Raw genomic sequence first — 10100 nt, forward strand, 5'->3', positions numbered from 1 at the left:
CCAGAGTCAATCAAGATTCTAAAGGGGTGATCGTACCCCCGTACACATCCGTGTACTACGAGCAACCCGCCGCTGCTCTTCGCCGATTCGAGAGTGCGAAGACTCTCAGGGGCTAAGTCCCCGTGGTACGCGCCACCCGCGCACCCATCACGAAGACTTAGTTCTTCCCCAGTAGGGCGCCCCGCCCCTACTGGTTCCCTGCGTTCCCCTGTCCCCGGGATCCTGGCTTCTGCCAGCGACCCTTGAGGACGGGCTTGGGGAAGGACCGTCTGCGGAGTCTTTCCGCGGGACAGTCGCGCTTGAAGTGGCCCATCTTCCCACAGCCGAAGCAGCGGATGTCACGCTGATCGGCGGACCCGAGTTCCATGGGAACTGGTCCGTTGGGGCTTGTTCGACCGGGAGCCGACAAGGAGCTCCCAGGCCACGCTGAGGCCGGCGTACGCGCCTGGCGATGGCTGTACTCTTCTTGAAGAGCCACTTGAATCGCCTCTTCAAGGGTGCTTGCCTGCACCCGGAACAGCTGAGTGCGTGCGGGGCCCACTCGAAGGCCGTCCATGAACACAGTCATCTTGATGTGTTCATTGAGTGGGTTTCCCACTAGGGACGCCGTGAGCTCCCGTATCTCTTGCACATACTCGTGCAGTTCGCGCCTTCCTTGTTTACACGCGAGGAAGCGCGAACGCTGGCGGTACTCGTAGTTCGCCGGGAGGAACGCGGCTCGGAGCTGTTCGCACAGCTGAGCCCAGGATGTGAAACATCCAGGGGATGTCGCTTCCCGAGTGTACACCCAACTCTTAGCACGACCGCTAAGGTTGGAGAGTGAAAAAGCAACACGCAGTTGCTCGGTCGAGATCAGAGCCGCGTCCATCGCGAGCTCTACTTCTCGGACCCAGAAGTGAAGGTTCTCGCCTTCCTTCCCTTCATACGGCTTTACCTTCAGCCGTATTGGCTTCGGGTGAGGCGGGTTTGCTTCCGCCGCCGGAGCCTGCAGGTTCTCCCGCACATGCGCGATGAGGCCCTGCTCGTACGCGTCGAATGCATTGACGCGCTCGAGCTGCTCAGCCGGTGTTGATACCACCAGGCTCTGCAGGGCCTCCATCCCGAAGATGCCTGCCATCTTCCGAACCGACTCGAACTGAGAGTCGTTCATATGGGAGAAGTTGTTCCTATCCATGGCAACGAACTTCGGAGGTTCAGGTAGTCTACCCGCGATGGCGTGGATTGACTACAAGTGCTACCAAGTGTGACGGGGTCACACAGCACCTTGCGCTAGAGGAAGTTATCTTCCGAGAGTATACAAACTCTCAGTGAACGGCAGTTCACAGGTCCCCTCTTTAATTAAAGAGAGCGAAGTGACCTAAATAAGGTAGATTGTAAACTGAGTATATTTATAGGTAGGTTAAGTTTGAGGTTAATACAAACTATCAGTTACCTATAGAAATGCAATGTCATTTAACCAATGGTTGGTTTTGAATGACCTTGGTACCTTGTACCAAATATCCCGGAGTATGACATGTCATACTCCTGAAGTGTGAAGTGTCACACTTCATGTAACCAGGGTACACTTAGTGCTACGTACCCCGTTACACTATCCTTCGCTTCCGACATCGTGTTAGCCTTAAACAAAAAATGTGGATTGAGGCGCTAGCGGTAGGAATGATGGTCGATTGGTTGAAGTGGGAGTGAAGGTCTAAGGTGATTTGGTGACTGCAAAGTGCTCCAAATTGTATACAGCGGAAAGGACGGTTTGACTGCAACAAACACGAGGTTTGCGGCAGCGAACTGATCTTTGCATCTTCATGGCCGACCAGTAAGTTCGCAGTACATTTTATGTTGCGTTTTTGGCTGCAAAGTGCAAAGTGCAAAGTTCTCTTAAGCTTAACTGCCCCATTGTGTACTGTAGTTTGTAGTGTACTGCGTAGTAATACGGTAGCATGAGTAGGATGAAAATAAAGATACCACATCAAATTTTACTGATACTCTTGCTGTGGGACTAATTGGCCGGTGTTGCCCTCCAATCACCACATATCATAATCAACTGCCTTGCCTGTCCGTACGAGCCAGTCAACACAATAGAGATCATGCCGCTTGGCGATGCGTAGCAAACGTGCCGACGGGATTGGCTCCGGGTAGTGTTGAAAGAGCCACTCGAGGATTTCCAGGTGGCCCTCAGCCACCGCCTTGATGGCCACGTCGGCTGTGCACTGGGTCAAATCTTCACGGTGAAGGAAATCAAGAATATCAAAGTGGCCACCGAACGCAGCCGCCTCCATCGCTCGGTTGTTGCACCCCATGCCATAGTTCAAGTGCAGCCACTGCAAGATATCGAGTCGCCCAGCTCCAGCAGCGTTGTTCATGGCGAACAGACTGCAGCCTTCAGTTCGATGCACTTGAAGCCACTTGATCATGTCGAAGTGGCCTTGACGAGCAGCTCGGTCCATGGCGTCGGCCGTGCAGCCTTCTTCTCGGTTAGTATGGAGCCACTGCACGACGGCCAAGTGGCCGAACGCGGCCGCATTGTCCATGGCCGCAGTCGTGCACCCTTCGCTTCGGCTCTCGTGCAGCCACTGCACCACATGCAGATGGCCGTTCAGTGCGGCGTCGTCCATGGCCGCAGTAGTGCACCCTTCGCTACGGTGTTCATGAAGCCACTTGACCGTCTCCAGGTGTCCGTAGGCGGCGGCCTGATCCATAGCAGCTGTGGTGCACCCTTCGGCTCTGAATTGGTGCAACCACTGCACGATTTCGACGTGGCCATTCTTCGCAGAGTTGTCCATGGCCTTCGTAGTGCAGCCTTCGTTACGGTTGGCGTGCAACCACTTGACGACGCCAAAGAAGCCTCTCCGTGCTGCCCCGTTCATCGCGATCGTAGTGCAGCCCTCTGTCCGGTTCGCGTGGAGCCACTGCACGACGTTCAAGTGGCCGTTTACTGCAGCCTGATCGATCGCGGCGCGCTCACAGCCCTCAGTTCGGTTTTCGTGCAGCCACTGGACAGTCTCCAAGTGTCCATTCGCGGCGGCCATGTTCATAGCGTTAGTCGTGCAGCGCGATCCATTTGCATGAAGATACCGGATCACTTCCAAGTGTCCGTTGGCTGCGGCTTGGTCCATCCGGATGGACGGACAGTCGCTGCGGAAACAGTGCTCAGTGAGCCACTTGATCGTCTCGAGGTGGCCGTTCTCGGCGGCATTGGTCACTGCGTTCACCGTACATTCGTCCGCCGCGCCAACGCTGTGTAGCCACTGGATCATGGCCAAGTCACCGTTGCGCGCGGCCACGTCAATCAAGAATTGGTGTTCTGGTGGTGTTGTGTGTCTATGCAGCCACTGCGCTGTATCTAGGTTGCCACCACGGACGGCAACCAGCATCTCGCGAGCGCCCCAGAACACTTCCAGCGTATCTTGCTGCTCGTGAAGCCACGCAAGCACCTCGACACGCCCGTTTCGGGCCGCAGCCTCCACGGCTTTGGTCACGCGTGCCTGCGGGAAGAGTACCGCCAGGCGGCGAAGCACTGCTATGTGGCCTCCCGCAGCGGCCGACGCCATGGCCGACGTGGCCAGCGCCTGCCGCTGCAGCTTCCCCATGTTCCGGATCTTGGCTATGTTTCGCGCGGCAATTCGGTCTACGAGATGCTCATGGCCGGCGCCACACGCCTCGGCCAGCGTCCAGAGCTGCGAGTTGTCCAGCAGCGCGTCCAGCTCGCGCGTCACGTGGTCTAGCGCCTCAATGCGCAGCCATTGACGGCAGACGAAGGCCACGGACGTCAGCAACGGTGGTGAAGGTGGAAGCGGTCGGCGGAGGGTCTTGGTCATCGCAGGTGAGAGTCGATGAGGTGGCGGCTAGCGCGGAAGTTCGGAAGTGTGACCATGAAGAGGTGCGAAAGCAGAAACCAGCTGGTGACTCCAAGCAGAAATGAGCAATCGAAGCACTTATTTGAGAGCTGGCCTTTCCGGCGGGAAGAATCGGATTTCGAAGGGGTACTAGATATTACGAATCGTTAAAGGACATTATTGGTAGCGAAAGTGATGGAAGCGATATAAGATACTGCCTTGTTTGTGAATCTAAGAGCGATGGTGAATTTTCTTGCGGTTCTTGCCAAACGGTTGACTCGACGTTCTGAAGACGACGTGAGTTTGCCGGAGAGCAAGTTTCTGGCTTGTCATTGACTTTAATAGCTCTTAGCAGGCCTACTGAGACGCTAAAGTGAGCAGCTCTATCTTATTCGATATCAGCAAGACGACGACGCCATTGCTGCTGAAGCTATTTGATTTGTACTTGAAGTCAGAATCCACACCATCTGTACACCAAACCAGCATAACCTTTGAGTTTCTACCAATCCGCGCACGGCGCCCCTTCACGCCTGTTTTAGAAACAAAAAGTTCTTGGCTCCGCGACGCGGGGAGCTGCGGCAGGAGGCGTTGTTCTGCGCGATCGATTCTTCGTCTTCCAGGAGGATTTGGGCCTCAATCAGAGATGAATTTTGCGTGTCTAGTGTGTGAGCAGGTAGTGGGCGTAGTCCCCGCGGCGGAATCGTCTGATTCCTCCCCACAGAGCGCGCGCACTGAAGGCGTCTCAGCCCCCCTCTCGGGAGCTAAAAGAATGGGTTTTATCGCTTCTGCTGATGAGATTTCGACGGGAGAACACGAACAGAAGGCAACATCAACGAAAATTAGCGTACAAGTGGCTCGCTGCTGCGTGTGCGACGGTATTTACCATGCTCAGTGTCTACTCGAGCTAGGAAGCGGGCTAAAGACGGGGGAATCGACCTTTACGTGCTTGAAATGTCGCTCCAAGTCTACAAAGCTGACCAGGAAGGAGAAGAAGACTCTAGAAGATGACGCTCTGCCAATTCTAGTGCCGGCGCTGGCCTTCCCGTACGTGCGAAGACCTCAAACCGCCACAAATGACGGGAAAACGACGCGAAAACGTGAATTCTTGGTAGAAAATGACGAAAACGAAGACAAAATGACTGTGGATGATGACGATACCAAGTGGGACGTGTATTCATCCGCAGTGGAGGTGTGTACGACTTGTCGACAGGTGCAGATACCCGCTGAAGAGAAGACCAACTGCCAGAACTGCCACACTGCACGTCTCCACGGACGCTGTGTGAGTCGCTATCAAGCTGGCCATGGAGGAGATGCGAAGAAGAAAAAAGTGTACCGCGGAACAGGCAAGAAACGACGTCGCTCGTCGTCTCTAGCCTCGTTGGGGTGGTGTGCGCCGTGTGTACTGGACACTAACAAGCAGGCGAAGCAGCTAGTGGACGGATCTATTGAGACGCGCACCATTGCGCTGCTAGTGAACGACGAAGACAAAGCAGAGGGTCAAGTACAGTGGTGGACGGACTGTTGTATGTGCAAGGGACGCTTCTGCTTGCAGGAATTCTGCGACGCTCAGGACACAGACGCCAGTTTGGATCACGTGCTGGCTAACGCGCCCCTAGAGGACGAGACGGAGTGGTGTTGTGCTCATTGCGCGTCAGTTGCCCAATCCCTCGCTTTAGTGACAGTAGTCATTTGCGACGGCTGCGATGGCGAGTTCGACATGGCTACATTGAATCCGCCGTTGACAGAAGCCCCCGAGGGCGACTGGTTCTGCTCTGCATGCAGCTGTAAGACAGAGTCGACGGCGGTCGCTCCGAAATTAGTGACAACGCTGAAATGTGAGGGCTGTCAACGTGAAATCGACCTGAATCACATCCAGCCACCGCTGACGAGTGCTCCGAACGGAGACTGGTTCTGTCACGACTGTGTTATGGACGCTGCGAGTGCCGCTCCAAGTGTGAATAGCGCGGCGGTGTCTCTGGTCCCAGTGACGCTGTTGATCTGTGACTTGTGTGACTGGGAGTACGACATGAAGGCACTGGATCCCCCGCTCACTGAAGTGCCCAGTGGCGACTGGTTCTGTCCAACGTGTAGCGCGCAGCAAGGCAAGAGTCGCAAGAAGACCACGCGGCGTGGGAACAGGCCCTTACCTGCGCTACAAGCTCCTTCTCCTAAGCTTGAGGTGGTCGTGACGGTCTTGTTGTGTGATGGCTGCGACCACGAGTTCGATCCGTTGACACTGAACCCGCCACTGCTCGAGATCCCGGACGGCGAGTGGTTCTGTCCAGCGTGTAGTGACGCTCGTGAAGGCTTTCAACGCTGTGTGGGCTGCGATACGAGATTTCACGCAGGAGGCAGCGCTGCGGATCGTTTGCATCGTCCGAGTGGCACAGTGGACGGTGTGATGCTGTGTGAAGCCTGTCGAAACTTACAAGTCGAATACACACGCAGACGCTCGGAGCCTGCTTCGAACGCCAGCCTTGAAGCGAAGACTACAGCGGTAAGTAGGAAGCGAAGTCGAGGGACAGAGACCCGGAAGAGCATTAAATTGCAGAAAACAGAGCTTGGTGGGCCTCCTGCAACGCAAGGCAGTGCTGTAGTGGTGGAACCCACGAGCGTATCGTCCAGAAGTGCTTCTGTAGAAGACACTAGCGGTCCACGGATCCTCATCCCGAAGCCGATCACGATGGTGGCGTCGTCTTCAAGTCTTCGTACGGAGTTCGAGGGCTTGAAAAGTGGCTGGAGCTATACGAACCCGACGGTGGTCGTGGCAGACCCCGGCGATAACGTGGCCGCTAGCAACATGGCCGACGAAGAGAGCGGTGTGTTCATTGTCTGCGATATCTGCTTCGTAGAGTTCAAAATGGCCGATGTTCTCGGCACGGACGACGCTGCTGCAGTCCCTGCGCGTCCGTGGTTCTGTAAACCGTGTCTGCGCGCTCTCAAGCGCGGTCGGAAGAAGCGGCCGCGTTTCTCCAAGCAGATGGTGCTGGAGATGCAAGTCTACGGCCGTCTCTTGCGTGCTACAGCTGCCAAAGTCTCGGATATGGACGCGGTAATTCGAGTGGGGAAGATCCCGAACTCGCGTGAAGAGCGACGCCGCATGTACGAGCTGGTGGGAAAGAGTGTCGGCGTGTTCTTGCAGTGGGACAAGCAGTGGGTTATGGGGCGAGTCGTGGCCTTCCACGCTACGCACCCGTCCAAGCACCATACGATCCGCTTTGAAGACGGCGTGCTGGCGTCGCTGCCGCTGTACACGTTCCCCATAGTGATTGGCACGCGTACGATGCTCTACGTGAAGACGCCAGCGCTGCAGAACCAGTGGTGGCCGGCTCAAGTCCTGCGACTGAACGCTCTGGCCAAGAAGCTTTTACTGCCGACGCAAGAGGAGGAGACCGCTGCGCGTGTGAACTTTCGTCTTGTCCGGGTATTTGCGAGCAGTGAGCACGTGGAGACGACGCAGTTTGTGTCGTGTTGGGTGCCCAAGTATCTCTGTCGAAGCATGAAGCGCTTTGCTGCTCCCGACACGAGAAATGACGACGAGTTGCTGTCCAAGTCACTGGAACGCGCGCAGAAAGAGCTGCAGATGGAGACGGAGTGCTCGAGTCGCTTCTTCCAAGCGTTAGTGGCGGGTTTTCGACGGGTTTTAACGTCCACTCCACCGCCCGTGAAGCTCACGAAAGGAGGTAAACGGGCGTCAGATGCCTTTGATCGATGCACGCAGATCGCGGACGTGTTGGTCGGGAAAGTTATCGTGGTCCTGTCGGGTGTATTGGTACCGGGTGCGTATATGGTGAGGACGTTCGACAAAGACTCGAAGAAACACACGCTCACGTGTCAAAACGGAGATACGAGCGATGACGTCGTGGTTGATCTACTTGAAGGCACGGACGGCGTAGTGTATCATCTGGAAGACGTTAGTACACTCAGTGAAGTCGCTATTCTGCTCGAGTTGAGTGGCTCGGACGTGGGGGGAGGCCTCCCCGGGGAGTTCCACTCGAAAGAGCTGCTGGAAAAGGCGATTATACGAGAAACTGGCGTCGCGTTATCGGCAGCAGAAGAGAGACGCGGAGATGCGGGTTGCTACGTGTAGCAACTGTTTGCTGACTGCGGACGAGTGTGAGGACGACACGGACGCTGTAGAAGAAGAGCTGTTGGCGTGCGCCCAGTGTGACAACCAGTTCCACGCCACGTGCTGTGATCCGCCACACGCGCCGCTTTCGCTCGTGAGTCCAGACAATGGAGACGTTCTGGTTGCAGATCTCAAGACGCCGTTCGTGTGCAGCGACTGCACGTCGTGTGCTGGCTGTCGCTGTCGGAAAAGCGATGAAGTGCGCGCAGGAGAAGAGCCGAGTCCCAGATGGTCGCAATGGCGGCTGCCGCTACAGACCGCTGCGCTGTGCACCACGTGCATCCCGTACTACAAGGCGAATCGGTTCTGCGGCGTCTGCAACTTGGTGCTGGACGACGAGCAGCTGGCGACCAGTGTGGATCTGCTGACGTGTGCGACGTGTCACCACTGGATCCACGCAGACTGCGAGCCAGATCCACATCCGGCTTTCCACGCGTGCAGTAGTGCTCGTGAGTTCGCTCTAGATGTCGTCACGGGTACGTCAGACGCTCGGGATACTCGCGAGGTGGATGCAGAGTCGATCTCGACGCCTGTGGGCAGTCGGAGTCCGTCGGAGGAACGCACTGCTGTATCCAGCGGCAAGAGTAGTGCAGCTAAAGATGACGGCGCCGCGAAGACGGCCAAGCAGGTGGAGGAAGACTTTGCGCTTTCGTTACGCTTCGGATCGGGCTACGACCCCAAGATGCTGCACAATTACGAGTGTCTGACGTGTCGGAAGGTGCGCATGCTGCATGTTCTGCATCGCCTGGGCGGCGAAGACAAGCTGGTGCTGTTCCGAGAGCCCGTGACCGAGGCCATTGCACCCACGTACTTCGATATCATCAAGACGCCGATGGATCTGAGCACGATGCAGCACAAGATCCTGGCGGGCAAGTACACGAGCGTCAACCTCCGTGCGTTCCGAGACGACTTCGAGCTCATGTGTCTGAACGCCGTCACGTTTAACACGAAGGAGCGCGACTTTTTGATCTGGCGCGAGGCGTGGCGGTTCTACGGCCAAGGCCAGCGGATTTTCCGACAGACGGCACCGAAGGCGCGTATGAAACAACGTGGAGGACGTCACTATGACGCGCTGTTAGTGGCTGCGAAGCGGCAGTTGCCTAACAATTCGGCGCTGGCTCAGGCCACGGGCGAGTCGATCGGTGGCGAAGGTGGAGAGAACGACGAGGACGACGAGTTTGACGACGAAGACGACGGAGACAACGGCTCGGATGCTGGCTCGGAGGCCGTTCCAGACAACGCTGGGCCTTCGACTGGCGCTGCGGCGTTGGTATCGGACGCGGCGTCAGTGCACGACAGCGATACGAACAGTAACGGAATGGAATCAACAGTGAAGAGCAGGAGCGACGCTATCGGTGACGCTGGTGTGGCTGCATCGAATGGGAACGCGGTGGCGGTGGAGACGGAGCGACGGATCGTGACGAACGACGCGTTCGTGCACCAGAGCAAGCTGCGTATTGCCACGTCGCGCTCTCTTGTCGCGCTGTTTCAACTCGTACAGACACGGACGTCGGCGCACACGTACAGCTGGCTGGATCAGTGTGCCGTGTGTGGGAGTGCCGGCCTGTCTAGTGAATTCATCTTCTGCGTGGACTGCGGAGAAGGTTCCACTCGTTTGCGTGTCTGGATGAGTGCGCTCGACTCGAGACAGCGACCAATGGCTGGGTATATGGGGTTGTTGCAATCGCCAGATGTTGGCGAGATTTCGTGGGCCCAACCGAGAGCCTTTTGTGGCGTGGCAGAGAGTGAGCGCCAGCTGTTTTCTGGTTAACCGGCGAACAATGGTGGACCACCACACTTACGCACACGGGGGAGGACGTCGTTGGAATTAGCGAAGACGGAGTCGCTGTTGCTATGTGGACACTGTGATCGAGGCTTCCACGGCTCGTGCTTGGCGCCGGCTATCAAGTTACCGTTGAATCCTAAGAAACGCGATGGGACGAGCTCGAGTCCTGTCATCTACTGCGCCAGTTGTGTGTCGTGTGTCAACTGCAAGAGCTCGAGGGAGTATCTCGACTCGGACGTAGCCCCGAACGACCATCTCGATGCACTGGAACGTACGTACAGCTACGAGCAGGACAAGTGTCTGTCACTGTGCACAACCGGAAGGAGCGTGAAGTACAAGCACTAGAGAACGGACC

The 10100-nt window shown here is 56.6% G+C and overlaps 2 protein-coding genes across 2 annotated transcripts in view; one reads left to right on the plus strand and one right to left on the minus strand.

Annotated features, from left to right (window-relative positions):
• Window positions 1-1961: 1961 nt before the first annotated feature.
• PITG_04184 (uncharacterized protein) lies at window positions 1962-3812 on the minus strand (the record flags this gene model as incomplete). The annotated part of the gene is made up of 1 exon (XM_002905827.1): window positions 1962-3812. One exon carries the CDS (start codon window positions 3810-3812, stop codon window positions 2019-2021), a length of 1794 nt encoding a protein of 597 aa, XP_002905873.1.
• A 2701-nt stretch (window positions 3813-6513) lies between these two features.
• PITG_04185 (histone-lysine N-methyltransferase, putative) overlaps window positions 6514-10100 on the plus strand; it is a gene marked incomplete at both ends in the record, with an annotated part of 7129 nt that continues 3542 nt past the window's right edge. Inside the window, 5 exons of the mRNA XM_002905828.1 lie at window positions 6514-7370; window positions 7683-7871; window positions 7921-9563; window positions 9792-9846; window positions 9987-10041. Coding sequence (XP_002905874.1) covers window positions 6514-7370; window positions 7683-7871; window positions 7921-9563; window positions 9792-9846; window positions 9987-10041 — 2799 coding nt within the window. The remainder of the gene's footprint in view (window positions 7371-7682; window positions 7872-7920; window positions 9564-9791; window positions 9847-9986; window positions 10042-10100) is intronic.

Source organism: Phytophthora infestans, genomic scaffold, assembly GCF_000142945.1.
Source record: "Phytophthora infestans T30-4 supercont1.5 genomic scaffold, whole genome shotgun sequence".
Classification (NCBI taxonomy): Eukaryota; Oomycota; class Peronosporomycetes; order Peronosporales; family Peronosporaceae; genus Phytophthora; species Phytophthora infestans.